Source organism: Photinus pyralis, unplaced genomic scaffold (assembly GCF_008802855.1).
Source record: "Photinus pyralis isolate 1611_PpyrPB1 unplaced genomic scaffold, Ppyr1.3 Ppyr1.4_LG1, whole genome shotgun sequence".
NCBI classification, from domain to species: domain Eukaryota; kingdom Metazoa; phylum Arthropoda; class Insecta; order Coleoptera; family Lampyridae; genus Photinus; species Photinus pyralis.
The window spans coordinates 9,380,624-9,400,319 of NW_022170249.1; the positions used below are offsets into that span (position 1 = coordinate 9,380,624).

At 36.1% G+C, this 19,696-nt stretch overlaps 1 protein-coding gene and 1 long non-coding RNA gene across 4 annotated transcripts in view; one reads left to right on the forward strand and one right to left on the reverse strand.

The window, feature by feature from the left end:
- LOC116159057 (guanine nucleotide-binding protein G(o) subunit alpha) overlaps positions 1-19,696 on the reverse strand; it is a 165,395-nt gene that overhangs the window by 44,761 nt on the left and 100,938 nt on the right. For 2 of the 3 annotated variants that reach the window (XM_031472062.1, XM_031471987.1), the window contains exon 2: positions 3,081-3,123. In XM_031472062.1, the coding sequence (XP_031327922.1) occupies positions 3,081-3,123 (43 nt within the window). Of the gene's footprint in view, positions 1-1,750; positions 1,802-3,080; positions 3,124-19,696 lie in introns of those variants that run through there. The other variant, XM_031472128.1, reaches the window with a different exon arrangement.
- LOC116159301 lies at positions 9,652-11,690 on the forward strand. The gene is made up of 3 exons (XR_004142963.1): positions 9,652-9,784; positions 11,178-11,264; positions 11,329-11,690. It is a non-coding gene; the product is annotated as an uncharacterized LOC116159301 (long non-coding RNA).

Consider the following 19,696-nt stretch of genomic DNA (forward strand, 5'->3'; position numbering starts at 1 on the left):
TCCTCGTAAATTTTCGGAGTGGCACGATTATAGGCCTTTTAATAGAGAATATAGCGGAACATGACGATTTTGTAATGTGGTTGACACTTTGAAAGTGTGAAATTGGTTAAAAATCGGGACATCCATTTGGTTGGTTTGCAGAAAATCGATTGGAGACTGTCCGGATGACGTTTACGAGAAATTGACCTTTTTTCACATCATTGAGCGAGTGATTGTAATGTTACCTTTAAAACGCGAGGGGGGGGGGCATCCCCTCACAAATTTATAAAAATTGGATACTCAAAACGCATGTTTCAGCGCTCTAAATTGGTAAAAAAACGTGTTTGTGGATGACATGCGACCTTCAATTTATTCAAATTATCGTGTCCAGTGGCGCCTTGATTGAGAGTATACGCTATACGCTGTATGTCTAACAAATCCTTGAGAGTATACGACGTATATGGAGTACCTATACCTTATGGGAACACCACTGATAATATTATGACAATATAAAAATAGATCTTTGCAATACCCTATGTACGAAAAAGTCGACGTCCTACAAAAAGTAGAACAAAATAGCAATTACCAATCACGGAATAGTAGTCGTGGCAATATTTTCACTCTAGCGGAAGAAATTGGCATTGATTAATCACTTCGTAATCTCCAGAAACCCTAACATTATACGAAATTATAAGTTACTCATGAAAATAAATATGCCGGTCCCTTATAACTTCATATTTTTATATCACATGACATTGATTAATGCGCAGTATTAAATAATTGATGTTCGATAACTCAGTCGTTTGAAGACACCTTGGTCCAGTAAAAAAATAATTTTAGCGTAGGCCTTCTGCGCTTCGGTAATCGGCAGTCCAATAAAAGACCAGCGTATCTATTGTTTTACGTTTTATTAAATAGAAGTTAATATCTTTGTTAAATTATGTGTTATCGCCATTTGGTTCTCTTTAATATCGTATATTCTAACTAGCCCTTGATTTCGTGTCCATCTTAAATAAACCTATTCAATTTCTCATTTGAAACACAAAACAATTTTCTTACATTTTATCTCTGTATCTTTCATACGAGTATTTGATTGGTCGAAAGGGAGTTTTTTTAATGCTCCTTTATTTCAGTTTCTAGGTTACCATTTATTTTTGGAAAACAAATCAGGAATATGAGAACTTTAATCGAATATCGAAACCATCGCTTTTTCATTGACCATATACAATGCGGCAAATGATTTTAATTAACTGTATTAGCTTAGATATCATTAGATTTTGTTCAAAAATTACCACGCTATAAATGATATGATGTTAGAAAGCAACCCTCATATACCTATATTTATCTATGTAAATTACTCACACTAAGATTAATTACAATATAGCGTTACACTGTCAAGAGTGGATTAACAACACAACACCCTTGCTTTAAACAGCCAATCGCAAAACGTAACAGGAAACACAGGGAGGTTATCAGTATTTTGAAGTGAAAAGACGATAAAAAAGCGAAAACGAAGTAAGCAATTAGGAGGAAATTACCATATTTAAAAGCTCTATGTAAAGTTCTCAGTATGTTTGAAAATCATTTGCTTGCGCGTACGCAATTAAAATTTTAGAAGTGGTCCCCTTTCCATTTTAAATACAACACAGTAGCTATGGCCTGCACGTTTATTTACATTTTAGATAAGGGAAAGGGAGATAAGAATTCTGCGCTTTGATAATAAGTATGGAGTAGATATAATGTATAGTAATAGGAGATTTATAACACTTACTTCATTTGCTTCACTATCGTACTCTTCCCCGATTCTCCGGCGCCTGAAACAAAAGCATAGATTAATTAGCAAGTCGTGTAATTGGTGTTTGTTATAAATCGTGAAATAAGTTTTGATTTTTATAAAGATTTTGAAATGTTCGAGTTGCACACTAGATACGTAATAAGCACCACGACGTTGAACAAGATACGAAGAATCGCATTTGATTTTCAATATGGGAATTTTTTGCAACTCAGCTCGCATTCGGATACCAGACTTATAATCCGGCTCATATTTAATAGCAGTGATCCTTGAACTCTTAGAAATCGATTGGCGAAGGTTTGACATCGCTGTCTCTTTTCGTTCTCGAGTTAGACGAGGAATAGACGCGGACAAAACACATACAGAGATTTTTGTTTCTTTCGAAAACTCCCCTAAAACGCTATAGCGTAACGAGCGTTAACCCCAAGCGAACGTTATAGTTTTCATTCGGCAACAATCAACATTTTGTGCTGAGTTTTTGGATTGATTTAGATATAACCATTCAAACAAGTTAAAAAGTAATCGTAAACGANGCATAAAAAGTGTTCCCAACATAAAACATGTTAGTTCTAATGTTCCCTATAGTTTCTGATAATGATATTTTAATTAAATTAAAGCACCGAAATAGAAAAAATAGTATGAAAAACGCGTGTTACAATGCTTTATTGTAATACTCCTATCTTGCGGGCACTCGTGGCTACGCTTCGCGTCGCCACTCGTGCCACAAGATAGTCGTATTACAATAGGTCGCATTGTAACACTTGTGTTTCAATATACTATTTAATTAACTGTATTAGCTTAGATATCATTAGATTTTGTTCAAAAATTACCACGCTATAAATGATATGATGTTAGAAAGCAACCCTCATATACCTATATTTATCTATGTAAATTACTCACACTAAGATTAATTACAATATAGCGTTACACTGTCAAGAGTGGATTAACAACACAACACCCTTGCTTTAAACAGCCAATCGCAAAACGTAACAGGAAACACAGGGAGGTTATCAGTATTTTGAAGTGAAAAGACGATAAAAAAGCGAAAACGAAGTAAGCAATTAGGAGGAAATTACCATATTTAAAAGCTCTATGTAAAGTTCTCAGTATGTTTGAAAATCATTTGCTTGCGCGTACGCAATTAAAATTTTAGAAGTGGTCCCCTTTCCATTTTAAATACAACACAGTAGCTATGGCCTGCACGTTTATTTACATTTTAGATAAGGGAAAGGGAGATAAGAATTCTGCGCTTTGATAATAAGTATGGAGTAGATATAATGTATAGTAATAGGAGATTTATAACACTTACTTCATTTGCTTCACTATCGTACTCTTCCCCGATTCTCCGGCGCCTGAAACAAAAGCATAGATTAATTAGCAAGTCGTGTAATTGGTGTTTGTTATAAATCGTGAAATAAGTTTTGATTTTTATAAAGATTTTGAAATGTTCGAGTTGCACACTAGATACGTAATAAGCACCACGACGTTGAACAAGATACGAAGAATCGCATTTGATTTTCAATATGGGAATTTTTTGCAACTCAGCTCGCATTCGGATACCAGACTTATAATCCGGCTCATATTTAATAGCAGTGATCCTTGAACTCTTAGAAATCGATTGGCGAAGGTTTGACATCGCTGTCTCTTTTCGTTCTCGAGTTAGACGAGGAATAGACGCGGACAAAACACATACAGAGATTTTTGTTTCTTTCGAAAACTCCCCTAAAACGCTATAGCGTAACGAGCGTTAACCCCAAGCGAACGTTATAGTTTTCATTCGGCAACAATCAACATTTTGTGCTGAGTTTTTGGATTGATTTAGATATAACCATTCAAAAAACAACCAACCACCAAGTGAAGATTGGAACTCTTATTTAATAATTTAAATTTTCTTGTTTAGAATTATTGGTTACAAGTTACAACTTATATTGTTTTCTAAGTTGGCCAGCAAGAATATTTTAAATTCAGTTAGGATTCGATTTTTAGCGCATTTTTTAAGAATTAACAAAAATGTGGTATTGTTTGCATTTTGTCCGTCCGTCCGGACCCACTTCTACCGTTTTGAACTACTTCTAGGGGAATGGTCCTAGAGTCCTGAAATTTTTTACAGTAGGTGGCCTATACCTTGAAGGTGTGCCAGACGGCCATCAAATTTCGCTGTCTAAAAGGGGGACCCCCCCCCCACGAATTAAAACGTGCATAACTTTTACATACGACAACCAATTGGTTTCAGATTTTGCATACGCATGCCTTTAGTGGTGCCAAGTTAAACTTTAGAAAATGGGAGGGGGGAGGGGACACATGTTTTAATTCAGTTTGGCAGAACAGGAATTATTCTGTATGCACCTGTAGTCCACTCTTCCTGAGCCGATGCAATACTAGTTGTCCAATTCTGGTCTCAGGATCTTATCCAATAATCGTTGGAATGTGGAGGGTGCAGAGTATAACCCAAATGGTAAAACACTAAATTGAAACAAGCCCCTTCCTGCGACGGTGAAGGCGGTTATCGGTCTACTGGCTTCCTTCAGGGGCACTTGCCAATAGCCCGACTTCAAATCTAGGATACTTATATACCTTGCTTCTCTTAATTTGCTTAAGGTTCCATGCATAAAGGGCAAGGGATAAGCGTTTTCGACTGTCAACTGATTGACCTGACGATAATTAACACAGAAGCGGTGTCTTCTCCACGAAATGTTACACGGTTCTATAATTCCATCCCCCGGCATCTGATTTACCTCCGGTTTTATAATTTCTTGGATAGCTCGATTACGGGGGTAATGTCTCTGTTTCTTGTGTGATCAAAACTCTCTAAACCTTCCCCATATAGTTATTTCAACCCCCATTTCGAGGAACGATGGATCCAACCCAAAAAAAAAGTCTCTGTTTCTGCCGTTCGGCACCTGTTATGGTATGTTTATGTTCGATTAAGTATGTTTTGCCTGGTGAAGATCTAAACTTCTCCAATTCTTTTTCTAAGAACCGATTGAGCACAACAAGCTGTTCCTTATCTGGGCCATGCATTCCTGCCAAGGCTGTACTGGGTTCCGTTTCCATATTCGACTCATGATCCGAACAATTCTGGAAATTAATATGAATCACACTGTACATACGGTGTAATCAAATAAGTCACTCAATGTTGGTATTTTTTAAATGCAATACGTCAATTGTTTTTCATTCTTTTTCCTGAGTACATTGATGTACAACCTATATTTTTTAATGTTAGCCATTAAAACCTTATTTTTTATTGTTTTTAAATAGTAGGCCATGGATGGATGGATAGTTGACGGTGGAAACATGTCATTGCAAAATTTTAAAAAATATGCATCTGAGATACACTGCAATCTCAACCAAAATAGGACACACTGTACAAGTAGCTTAGACTTTTTGAACATTTGAACATCAAATCAGATACAAACAACTCACTTAATTATGCGAATATCAATGCGTGAAACTTTTCTGATCTAACAGGATGAACTCATTATTATTTAAAGTCAAAAATAGAATTATTATTAATCTCCAAATCTACTAGTTTTAGGTATCTAGTGTGGTATATTAAACTTTGTAGAATAAGATGTAAAATACGAAAAGTGAATTAAAAAAAAAATTTCGGAAGAACACAGGATCCACTTGGGCTACAATAACTGCGTTATTTTGCCGGCTATCCAAAGCAGAGGAATTATGCCTCAAATTAAAGATTTTAAATCAGGCGAAGATAATATGTGTAATTTAAACCACCCGACGGTTAAAGTAAGCGTTTTATTTTACCCCTATTATGTTAGAGTAAAACGGTGTAAAACGAAACTACTTTTCCCACTAAACCTAAATAAGCGCACGGGGCTTAGCGGTCTTGTTTACAATATTTTAAGTGTTTACTCAATTTAAGGGATTTGAACGTATGGGGTCAACTTTGTTCTATTTATCGTTGTTTTACGGCCTAAAAGTCAGAAATATTGCGTTGTGGTTCCTTTGATTCTGAGCGTGAAGTGGGCATAACACCATAGCCAGGGACTTTCTCGTGTTATCGACAAAAATTCTCTACTCGAAGCTTACATACAACATCGATATCAAATTAACTTTTTTGGAGATTTCAGTTCAGATAAAGCGAAAGCTTCAGAAACTCTACCACCAGCGGGCGTGACTGTAAATTTTTATGCGTGCTGAAAAGATTGCGAACGTGACCAGTATCTATGACCCAAATCGTGACAGAAATTGGACACCCTTTACGGCGACTCCTTGATTTTCGACCCCGTTCCTTACCCTAATTAACAAATTGAATAACAAAACATTCTCGACGCAAAAAGAAATTCAAAAATTACGACATCCACGTGTCTCGGCAATCTAGGTGGGAGGATGTAAGGCCGGAGCCGCGTTAAAGTACGACGTCGTGCGTCTTGAAACGTGAAAGTTATTCGAATTTGCTAGTTTTTGTGCGATGATCGTGTCGAACATTTGACACGTCCCTTGTGTATGGAGTAGCTCTCGAGTCTCACACATGCCATATGGTAGGTGAAACGTGTCTCGTATCTACAGTTACATTCCCAACTCACTGAACCCCCATACGGCCTGCTAAAGTGTATTTTTGAGAAACCCTTCCTCGGAAAATGAAAAAAGTTATCTACACTGACGTAGACGGAAATTGTGGAAATAGTGCCTAGGAAAAGTGATCGCGAGTTCTGTATATCATTGGCTCCCTCGCAGCTCGTCAACTGAATTTAAAAGAATTTTGTTCGGTTTACTTTTCTTGACAATTGATATTCCTGATTTAAATTAACTGTTTGATTCTTACTCTCGTTTATATTCAATATTCTTAAGCCATCTAGGTTTCCCTTGTAATTCACAAGTTTAGATGTCAATTGTTCTTGTAATAGAGTTCTTTGTTTTTCCGACGGAGGTCGTGCAGATGTCTTCTTTAATTTTATGTTGCCCACGAGTTGTATTTCTCGCGCAGTAAAGATTCTGCCGTCATATTATAATTACATGCAAATTATTTTTCTTCCGTACGCCATTACTTTTTTTTACATAGTGTCTAACCTAAACCCGGGCTTTTGGTTTTGGCTGTTACCATATATCGTATGGAGTGGTTCCTCATTCTTTCGGGGTCTGTGGCTGTGCTCCATTGATGCACGCTTTAGGCGGATTTGTAATTGCTGTTAATCAGTCTGAAGTATGTGAATATTATGACTTAATAAATACGTTTTTTAAGCTTTTATCTTCCCTCAACGTTTGCTCTTTGTTCTCTTTGGGATTACCTTTTACATTCTATCTACCTCGATATTACCTATTATGCTCGTCAGGAGAGAATACCGGTCACAGAACGCTTGATTGCAGGCCGACATCAAATGTTCTGTGACCGGCATTATTTCCTCGCGAAAATTATACTACCTACGCAGTACGTGAATGACATCGCATTTTTACCTGGACCCGCCGTTTTCGCAAGATTAACAGTCGCGTACGTCACGCTATAGATGCATTTCTACATTACCGGCAGATTTCCCGCCATTTCAGTGAAACCAAACATGTGATTATACCAACATTACCTGTGACCTACTTACATGGAATTTGTGTATCTACATTGATCGATGTAGAATTTTTTTCGACATAGAAAGTGCAAAAAAAGAAATAAAGCAGGTTTCATTTGAAAACTCAACTTTTTAAGGTTTGAAGTTATTAAAATTGACCATTACTTTTAAAACACCCTGTAGAATGGCGATCAAAATTTAAATCAATGTAGCAACAAGTCAGTATTGTTCATTTTGAAAAACTTGAAGAAATCTCGAATATCTTGAAAACCTTTGATACTGGGTATAGGGAAATGTGGTATCAAACGATGTAGATTTTCGTGTAGATTTCAAAAATGCAATAAAATATAGGGTGTTTTATTTAAAATAGCATTACGATCATGATAATATTGTCTTTCGATAGATCATGAAAAACTATGTTGGTATGCAAATTTGCAGAGTACCTATTAATGGAAGTTTGAATACTTTTAGGTAACGGTTTGCGGGAAACATCTCGATTAAATGTTTAAATTTCATGTCACAATTCTTATTATTTAAATTTTGCTTCACTTGCTGCAGTTCTTGGTTATACGAGTGAGGGGGGGTTCTCAATATATCAGTTTAATATGTGTGTTTGTATGTATTATATGTTTGTTAGTCAGTCTTTGGTTCTTTTATGGAAACGAGGGCGGGCCGACACTCCATATACACAATGTTTTTGACGCATTCACGCATAACTCCACAATCGAACTACTTTCCTTCTTCTATTGGCATTTATTAGTGTAAGTACTTCGTGAACCAACAAGGACGACCTACACTGCAGTTGGAGAAAAGGCGAGGAGTGGGTACCACCGAGCCAGTTGCTTACAGCAGAAAAGCAAATGTGGTATTTATTTACATGGCCTGATGACAGTCAAGTTCGCTAACGCGATATAACGCTTATTAACGAGCTCCTAGCGAGTTCATGATTTTGGAATTTCTGTCCGTCCGTCCGTCTGTGGACAAGAAAACTCGCGAACGGTTTCGAATTTTCCAATTCTGGTTTCAGGAGTTTAGTTATCATCACCCAAGGAAGAACTGATTAAATGTTAAGTGGCTCAGGAGCTCGTTTGCTATATTTGTTACAAGTTTATTGTAGATTTATAACATTTTAATAATTAATATTTGACTGATAATGCATTTCTAATTACCGACTCAACCTTACATGAACTTGAAAGTCGTTACTTATTCGTACTTGTCCCAAAACGAGAAAATTTCAGGTGATTGAACGAAAAAAGCCTTTACAAACTTTTTTTGTTATTCTTGGCTTTTAATTCGTTTATTTAGAAATAAAATAACGTAACAGAAGCCTCTTACATTATAAATTCAATTATTTATTTACTGTTAAATAAATCGGGGAAGTTAAATTACAGAAGAAACTTGAAAAGAGCAAACGTGACGTACTTTTATAAAGTTAGACTGGAAAAGGATCAATAAAACACGACATAAAATTCTAAATATGTTAAAAATAGAAACTTTATATATAAGGTTGTAAATATATACTGCCACTATAAAAAGGGACCTGGGGATAAATAAATATTGATTTCAAATTTGCCATATATGTATGAAGCCTGTTACCCCTTAATGTTCCTTCCCCAACCCCAATTAAATGCACAAAATGAGCATCAGGACTTTCCAAATGCTTAAAACTTAACTAACTCGACAAGAGATAACGTCAATCACTTAAAAGATTAAGAACTAGTGATTTAGTTTGTGGGGAAAATGGAGGAGTTTCGGAACATAAATCCCTCAATACTGATCAGGATCGTGCTTTTACGAAAAGCGCTCACAAGGCGTCTCATAAATCCCCATTCCAGCCTTACAGAAGATGACTGCCGCCTCTAATTGCATTACGAAATCGTTTAGGTAAAGTATAACTAATACAATTTGCTCTAGAATCGAGTTATTGGCAATTAAAATTCAATTTAAAAAGTATCAATTTTATGCGTTACATATTAAGGCCGACAATTAAAATCTTTAAAGACTTTAAATTAGTGACGACTATTTACAAAATACGCCGTAAATTATACGAATGTAACATTAAAACAATCTTTACGAGTTGTTATTTCAGTCCAAATACAACAATGTTACCAGTTAATTATTTCGGTACGGAAACGCTCGTGCCTCAAGATTGATAAACGGGACATAAATCCAGACTCGAAATAATTAGGATTCCGTTTTTAATTGGCGCGCTTGATAGTTTACCATTACAAAAGTTGGAAACTTCTGAAATAGCACATTCTTAAATTAAACAATAATATAGAAAGACAAGTGTTACAATGCGACCTATTCTAATTCGGTGGCACGAGTGGCGGAGCGAAGTCAACTCCACTATTTTTTCTATTTCGGTGCTTGAATTTAATTAAAGAATAATTACCAGAAACTATTATAGGAAACATTCGAATCAAAGGGTGTTAAGTTGTACTCCCCCTGCAAGGAGACAAGCCCTATACGTCTGCGTCTATACCTTTCGTAGGTAGGTAATCTTTTGTTTTGTTTTTTTTTTTGCTTGAATCTTCTGCTTCTTCTTTGCTGTTACATCGAATTCGGATGACATCGCATTTTAGGTACGTGGAACCGCCATTTTGAGATAGTTAGGGGTCGTTCACGTCACGTTATATTATTACTCCTCCTGACCTATATAGAAATTATGTACCTTGAAGACCCTAATTATATAATAATTATATTTTTGTGAATTGCCGTTTATACCGACAACTTGTGTCAATCAAAGTGTTGCTTTTGCTTTCTAACGTAACTTGGATTTTGGATTGTATGTCGCTTAAGTGTTAGTTACAATTCCTACTATTCGAATTGCTCGACGTGTCAAACGTTAATTTTATTCTCGCACTTATATGCCGTCCCAGAAGATATAATATAGTATAGGAGAACCCATTAACAACGCCGACCCATCTCTACTTTGCCTAAGCTTACCGTGCTTAATTAAAGCTAATTTTGTTGCGCGTACTCAAAGTGCATGTGACAAATTCTAACGGATCTTTGATGTTTAATGTTGTGTTTAGTCTTGCAATTTTATTTCTAACCCACGCCCCCATTACACATGAATCCAATAGTTTCATCAAATTAAAGGGGCGAATTTTCCAATAAATTATATTTGGTGAAATGATAATAGTTCGTAAGTAGTTGGTGAAATTAGCGGTCCTTTTTTATATACGTCAGTGAGCTGTATATATACGCAGCGACCTTTATATTACTTCCCGAAATCGGTGTCCGGTCTGTCCGGGGTTTGGATTAGATTCGGTTGTCTTAATTAGCGCTACGTCATTAAAATTGCGAATTAGGCATTACATCATAGCCTATCATGTGATTTGTAAATTTTGCAGAAAATTCAGCGAGTGGTATTTAGATAGATTTGGTCGGGGGGTATTGTAAAAAGGCTGACTTATTTACTTCAGAAGCCAGCTTGAAAAAGGTTTTCATTAGTCAGTAAGAAATTAAGTAAGTTATTCCGGAAGATTTTAAAGAGATTCGCTTTTGAACTACCGATGCGACCAGTGCGTGATCCATAGTAAGATTTTGATTTCGTTTTGAGTCTGTGCTACCAGAGCAAACAGTGCCTAGTAAAAAAGCTTATTTTGTTCTCTTAGAAAGAGTGATTACATCAGTTTGTGGCGAAAAAATTCTCGAACTTTATCAGTTGGTTAAATTCATACACAGAAGCGATGTCAGTTTATCACACTACAACAAAGGATCATTGTGCAATCGAACAAAATATAAAAATGCACGCGTTTTAGTAGCATAAATTAAACAACCGAATTTCGAACAAGGACAAACTAATTATGCTCGCCAGTATATTTTCTTTGCCTTAAAGAGCTATTGTTAAAAAATTCAATGTAGTTATTTCACTGCAGGTCATAGTGTTCTCCACAACAAACGTAAGGGGATCCGTCCATTGCAATGTCGGGGTGGACTTCTTCGCTGAGACTACGTGTTGTTGTGTAATAACTAATAATACTCGTAATAACGTACGAGCAATTTTAACTATCATAAATCCCTTAGCAGGAGTGCCATGAACACAAATTTTGTCATCTAAATATATGAGTGGCCGTCGGTAGTTTGCTTCAGTCGAGGGAATCCATTTCAATCCTTCTGGATGGCTACAGTAAGCGCCACAGTGAATAAAAGAAATTTCATCTGCATCGGAAGTGGAATGGTCCATAAATTCTAATTAAGGTAGGTATTTATTAAAAATATTTATTTTTAATGTTGTATGTTTCGGGTATGCTCGCAAAAGGTAAAGAGAACTGACAAATTAAACCATTAAACTGTCATGTTTCTTTCTATTCATCAGTTACCTCTCGCATTATGAATTTATGCACACGTAATGTACCCTTAATTGATTTATCCGTTGGTAGGTAATTCCCCATTGCGCTTTTGTTAAGGCGACTCATTTCTCTTTTACAATCTAGGGCAAATAGTTACTTTTAGTACAAGTATTTCTAACATTTTCCTCTAAGTGTACGATCGTCAATTATCATACACTTGACGCTTAAATCATTTACATTGCTGCCACCAAAAAGTTTGGAATAAAGCGAACGTAACTTTTTACGCGATTGTTAAAGGGAAATGGCAGGGCCGATGGAAATCCCTATTCCAATTTAATGTGACAAAAACTTAACCGGGCTTTACAGTCCCTTCCCGCATTTTAATACCAGTTATTTAAAGGGGCGGTGTTTACGTTACACACTTTCAACTCTAATAAATTTTCATAATTACCATAGGTCGTGCCTACACAAAATTTGACTGTCTGACAAAGTAAATAACAGAAAAGATTCCCGTTTCGGTCACGTATAATTTATTGGTTGTACACTTCTAAAGGAGATGAAGGAACAGTTCCGAGCGGTCGGTCATTGAAATTCGATGGTAAAAATGTGGCTTTAAATGTATAAGAAGTGACTATTGATCAATGAGACTCTAATCGCACCACGAGTCGTGCTGAAAAGTAATTTATTTTCATTTTACATTCATGAATTGAACTAAACATGCAAATCAGTTTAAACGAAACTCTTAAATTCAGGTACGTACACTAAAAATAAATGCATATACAGTGTGTTTTTTTTTAAAGATGAGCCATAGGACAATGTAAAGACGTTGACTTATTTAAAATGGGCCATAGGGAAATTTACATTGCATCATTTGTTTCAAGGCATGGCTTCCTCGCAAATTATCTGCCACAGTATTATAAAAATTATGTAGCTCCAAAGAAAGTAATCATTTGGTTCAAGTTCGTGCATATTCTCAGTTGACCAACATCCACAGTTCTGGGAGTTCACTTCACCATTCAACGTAAACGTAGCTTTATGATTAAATAAATTCGTAGTGGTAGGTCTTCATCTTCATTGTTGAAATTCGTCATTTCCTCACAAAAAAAGGTTCCGTTCCAGAAGCTCCTGATGGAAATGGTACTTATACGACTTGAAGCCTTCAGAAGCAAGCGTGCCAAACTGAACGAAACTCCTACCGTATCTGCGATTTGTCTAAAACTTGATCTTCGATCGTCCTCAATGAGTGTCAGGAGTGTAAATTTCATGTATTCGTCCATTGATTTAAAATGTTAATTTCTTGCGAGTTTCCCAAAAATGTTGCAATTAAAAAAATGTGTAAACAATTGGAAGCCGAAGATTAAATATCTTATGATTTAGCCTCCTCTACCGTACATAACGCTGCAGTTAGTCCGTCGTTTGCATACTTCCCGTAGGAATATTTGAATTGTTTTTACAGCCGCCGAAAGCTCCCTTGCCAGAAAAGAAGAGAGAGAATCAATCTTATTAAGTTTTATGTCCATTAATTACCTAGTAATCGATTTTAGTTTTCTAATGATCTACGAAAATCCAGTATTAAAGCGGCAGGTTACGGAAATATCAACGTGATAGGAGACGCCGCCGTTTGACCTCACATTTTAAGGAACAAAGGAGCATTACTTGACTGTCGAATTTGCAGATTTCATTCCAACTATTTGGATAAGTATAATTAACCGTAATTAGTTGAATGGGTTACAGTAACAGCCTCCGATTAAGTCGAGATTACTTCAGTTAGCTGCGATCTTAGAAAACTTGAATTTTGACACCGGTCTCGTATTTTTAAAACATCTAGTTTGGGAAAGACTATTTAATTCAAGAAGTTTTAGTTGTCGAGCGTTATTGCAAGGACACGCCCTCGAGCAGGAAAAACCGTCGATTCCGCCATGACACATCCGAAATTTATATAAACGGCATGGTCGTCGTTCTGGTCGTACAGATACTTACTTATGGAAATGTTCGATTGCCATAATGACGACTAGCAGTTCCCTTCGGATGACACAATAATTGCCTTCCGGTCTAGAGAAGACTTTACTGAAATACCCGATGACTCTCTCGTGCTCATCTTGCATTTGGGATAATACAGCACCCATTCCAACATTGCTAGTGTGCGTATCTAAACAAAGCCCCCTTCTCTTCTTGGATAGTTGAGCAGGAACTTTGTCGGGATCTACTGTCAGTCCATTCTCCGAAACCAGATTACCAGAGTATCCCACTTCTTTTTGGAAAAGATTGCACGTATGTGTATTAAGTTGAAGGTTAGCACCGCGTAACCTCATAAACACTCTTCGAGATTCTTAAGGTGTTCTTCGATTCGATCAATCACGATTACGTCCTCCAAATACACGTTTTTCACGATAAACCTCTCAAGACCAATTCCATTAATAATGTCGCTAGGGCGTTACACAAACCAAGGGCATAGCCGTAAATTGCCATAAACCCGACCCTATGCCAAAAGCTGTCTTCTCGCGATGTTCAGAATCCAGACCAACTTGGCAGTAGACGCTTTTCATATCTAGGGAATTTCCTCATCAAGTCCATTCCCAAAATCACGTCATCGACGATGTCTGCTACCAGCACTTGTACCTTTCTTGAATCCAGTACCAATATCGATCGTCAGCTCTGTCAACACCAGAGATATTTATGGTACCTCGATGTCTATCGGGATTGCTGGAATGTTCGCTATCTGATGGGCTAGGAATACGAAAAAAAAATGCACAAAAAATATAGTTTTATTAAAATTTCTAAACCAGCAAGATAAATTTTATATTTACAATGCAATAGCTTGCCTGTTTGCACCATCAAATTTAAGCCAAAATTGCATATCGTTTGCACTGTAGATATGAATTAGTGTCATTACGATTTATGTTGTGAAATACAGAATATTTTCAACAAGTTATCGAATGTAGGATTCCGTCTTAACAAGGCGAGGGTATGTAAGGCTGCTGTAATGCGAATTTAAATGTAAAATGAGACTGGAGTTCACGTTTCACGCTTAAATTACACCCGTAACGAACACGATAAAATGTTATCTGATGTAGGTATATAAAGCGACTACTTTTCCTCCCTACTTCTAAATCCATTCCATATATTCTAAATGGACATCTGTCAGGCCATAAACGGTCAAATTTCGTGGACTTACGAATTTATCATAAAGCATAAATCAATATTTGAGTTTCCTCATTTGCAGTTACGTGGATTCAGAGCAACTACCCAAATTCGGTTGAAAAGCCATTCCACCACAAATATTTTCAGTCGGGTAACTTCAAAACCGCCCTCGAGAAATGTTTCCAAACATGTTTGATGTAATATAAATCCCTGTATAGGTAGTATACCTTCGTTAGAAATGATACACGGAACTAATTGGTTGCGGGGCTTCACATTGTTGATATTGGTACAAATTAGCACATTTTGCTTGAATGTATGGGAAAACTAATTTCGAAAGAAAATTATACGTTTGTAATACGCGAGGCTTTAATTTACGGGGTCATCAAAATTTATGTTCCATCAAAGTAATAAAGCAATTAAAAAACAGTAGCGCCAGTTTCATAAAACTGCCAAACTCAAAGCAATGCCCGCTCCAACGGTTTAAATCGCGAATGCCATCGAAGCGTTAAATTGGAAGGCACATCAAACAGCCATAGAAATATTTATACGTATAACTGTGGAATTGATTCGTCTGATTTCCAGCAGTTGACCACATATCGCAGCATTAATAATAAAGTTAGCAATCTCCGTTACTAGCATTTAATGTGGTTTAGGTTTTGTTTTATTTATTTTTCACAAAACCAACAAAGTGCTGCATACTGCAATAGTATATTGAAAGACAAGTGTTACAATGCGACCTATTGTAATACGACTATCTTGTGGCACGAGTGGCGACGCGAAGCGTTCCGCAACAATAAAGCATTGTATTTTTCATACTCTATTTCGCTCATTATCAGAAACTATAGGGAACATTAGAACTAACCACTTTTTATGCCGTTAAGTTTTAGGTTTCACCATTTTGAAGTTCAAACATGGAAGTACAACGAAGTACCTACTTGTACTAACTAGTAACTGCCAACTTAAGAGATGAGTTACCAAAAAAAAACGACTATAATCACTGTCTTTGTACAACTGTTTGAAAACAGTTGTACAAAATCATCATTGTGACACCGAAATAGAAAAAATTTATTACTCCATCGTATTTTAATTTCAACAATGGATTCTTCTGCTCCCATAAAATGCACCTAGAAAGTTTCACCTAAAGAGCACAAGAATTGATAAAGGTAATACCACAGATTAAATACAACTTTAACAGCAAGGGTAGATGAAGTAAACACAAAGGAACGTTTTTGCTTCTTTACGTACAACTTTTGAAGCATAGTTGGTCCATTAGAGACGAATATTACAGTAAAAGACATTCAAGATCGAAGTTTGATGCTAGAAATTATTGGCGTTTATCCGTCATCGATTGGAAACTATAGTCCGTTTCAGATGTGCGTGCAGTAAAGGAATATGCATATAGCAAAAAATTTTCGCTTACTTCTACGACTTAGGGTAGGGAAAAATAGAGGTCTTCCATATTAACGCTCTCTTTTACCTTCATTTAAGATGATGGTATTGCTTATTCTCTATCCTTGAACGACAGATAATTTTCAACACAGGATGAGCGGTGGTGGTGTTCGTCTTGAACACTAAAAACAAAAAAAAAACGCAAATTTACCATAACAGCACCGTTCTACACTACATACCGTAAATATGCGGATCTTGCGGATTTTTTAATGTAATGCCTATGCGTTTTTTAAAAATAATTTGAAAAGAACAGTCAATTTTCTGTACGACAACATAAAATATGCATATGGTTGATATACAAAAAAAAAATGGAGAAATTCGTGATTCAATATCTGGAAACTTATGAAATCTAGCGTGACGTGTGACATATCACACCACACTTACAATAACTTGTTCAATGTTTCGATTTGAAGATTTACTTTTGTGCGATACGATCTACCCGCGTGTAATGCAACAGACACCGTGCATCCTGACAGCATAGGTACGGCGTGCTAGATTTCATAAATTTTCTAAATATTGAGTAACGAATTTCTCTATTTTTTGTATGTGCATAATTTATGATGTCGTACAGCAAATTGATTTCTGTTTTCAAATATCGTAAAAAACTGGGCATTGTATTTGAAAAACAAACGTTGCATCGATTTCCGGTTAAGTTGTACCGGAAGTTTGAATATGTGATCAGATAGATCGTAATGTCACATACAAAATTATACTTGAAAAATTTTTCGTATCCGCCAAATAAAAAAGATATTATTCGACTGCGTTTCGCACGAAATATTGTTGAATAAACTAAAGTTTGTGTACAATTTTGGTTAACGAAGCGTTCAACTAATATCCTCGTATTTAAAAGGAAGACATCAACGCGTAATATTCAATAATGTTCTATCGAACAAATTGCCCCTACGACATGGAGTTCCTCAGGGTTCTATTCTAGGCCCTATTCTTTTCCTAATTTATGTAAATGACCTGCCTTCATCGGTGCCACCAAATATCGACTGCATACTTTATGCGGATGGCGCGACATTAATTGGAACCAGTGAAGATGTCGATGCAGCAGTCCGGGATGTTGAAAACAGTATCAAACTTGTTGCGAATTGGTGTGTCAGTAATAGATTGAATTTGAATGAGCGCAAGACATCTATTTTACCGTTGTCGTTAAAAAATATCGATACATCTTCAAATTGTATTACGGGTGTATCACTGCTTGGATGTTTTATTGACAGTAGGTAAGCTTAACTTTAACAAACACTGTGATATTACATACAAACTGAATAAGTCAATATTTTTACTTAAACGACTGCGCAGTAGTACGTCAAAAACAGTTATGCTTTCCGCGTATTACGCATTGATTCACACTACTCTTGCCTATGCAATACTAGCGTGGGATCATAGTGCTTCATGGAAGTTCATCTTTCGCCTCCAACGAAAGGCCGTACGCGTGATTAACAATCTACAGTACAGGGATGATTGTCGTCAATCATTCTCGGAACTAAAGATCCTAACTCTTCCAAGTCTTTATATTCTTGAGGCCTTGTGTTTTTGTAAGAAAAATATGGTGGAGAATGTGTTACAATCCCAGGTGCATTCATATAACACTCGACAAAAGGATAACTTAAGGGTGACTTTTTGCCGATGGTTGAAGAGCCAAAATGGTGCAACATACCAATCGCAATCGTTATTTCATATAGTTCCTCCGAAGATTAGATCGCTACCCCTCTCAGATTTTAGAATCACACTAAAAAAAATTGTTTATTCAACACCCTTTTTTCTCATTTGATGAGTTTAACGACTTCTGTTGGAGTGGTTCGTAATTGTAGCAGTCATTCTGTGTTATATGTTTTTTTTTTATTATGTTTGTTGTATTATATGCTAATGTGTTCTTTATCTAATGACGAGTGTAAATGTATCAACATGTCTGCACAACAATATATATTATTATTATTATTATAAACTGACCCTCGTATCTCGAACGGAGTGTGTACAGGGTGTAATAATAATAATAACACAATACTCTTTCTTCTCAGAAACACACCACGTTATCACAACCCACTCGTATTCAACCCAAACGCAAAGCCAAAGAAACACTTACACAATAAACTCCATTTAATAAAATTACAGGAATTATTATAATGATTTTTTGTTTGTTTTGTTTTCCTCTTTCCTGATAGCCTTGGCTATTGTGCCCATCAATAGGTATGTTGGTAAGTATGAATTACATACTATCCCTAGATTTAAATGTACGTGTGTGATTTTTTTTTTTTTTTTGTTCATAACCTCACCAGACACAGACAGTGCTCGTGAGCACTGTTTGTTTTCATTTTAACGAATCGTGCCTGGAGGCTTTACTACACGCATTTACAGCAGTTTGTTTTAATTTTCGATCTAATTGTATACTAATTTATGAAACAAGAATTAAGTTTCTTTTTGTACTCGGCGGTTTTAGAGTAAATATTTCGATTTTTGACTAACGTAATAAAGACAGATTTTCCTTTCTATGCAGCGAATTTTTGTGAATGAATGAGTTAACCTTACTTTTACAGGAACGTACCGCCTCAACCCCCATTTCTTTTGACATGTGTTATTTACAGAAAAAAGGCGATTTTCTGAGAGAAAAAGAACGTAATAGGTTTTAATAAACACTATTGATTTTTTATTCATTTATCCTTTTCCATTTCCTAGAGGCCAGAAAGGACCATCGGCCGGCGTCCAACAACAATTATTTTGTGTAAGAAGAACCACCCCTAAATAAAATATTTTCAGAAAGAAAACGGTAGGAAGAGTTGAAAAGTAACCAGCCGGTTACACTGTCCCTCAATCCAAAAATTACCCGCCTACACGATTTAGTTTCTCTTAAAAAAAATTCCGAAAAACTGTCAAATTTTGACGAGAAAAGGTTTTAACAGCGAAATCGTTAAAGTTAGGGGTATAATATGTTACATAAAAAAATATGTACTTTTCAAGTACTCCAAATCAGTGATAAAATATGGGGTGTTCCATTTTAAAAAAATGCAAGTTTGATCCGCCACTGGAATACACCACGCCCCTGGTGATCAAAAATATTTTAGAAACATGCCGGCGTTAATTGTGTAAAATTTTGCTCTAAGACCTTTTTCGGTATCTTTTATGGTAAAGGAGTTATGATCCGAGGGATCTTAGGTGCACCTACTTACAATTTGTCACTTACATATAATAATTACAAATGAATACTAACCCTATCCTTTGAGATTTTAATACTTATTATAAAGTAATAAACAACTAGCTGTATATTTAACCCCAACACGTTTCCCAATCGTTTTTCAAACTACAAAGCAGGTTTGTAAATGGCATCTCGTATATAAGTGCACCTCGTTTCTTTTTATAGAACTCCCATCAAATACTCGAATCCACTTCAGATTTTCACAACCTTAAAACAGACTAAATTCAATCAATGTTATGCTCTTGATTTCTCCCTGCTTGATCCTTCAATCCTTAAATTATTAAAGAGGCTTATTGTCTTACCGAGCGGGTTGGTGGAA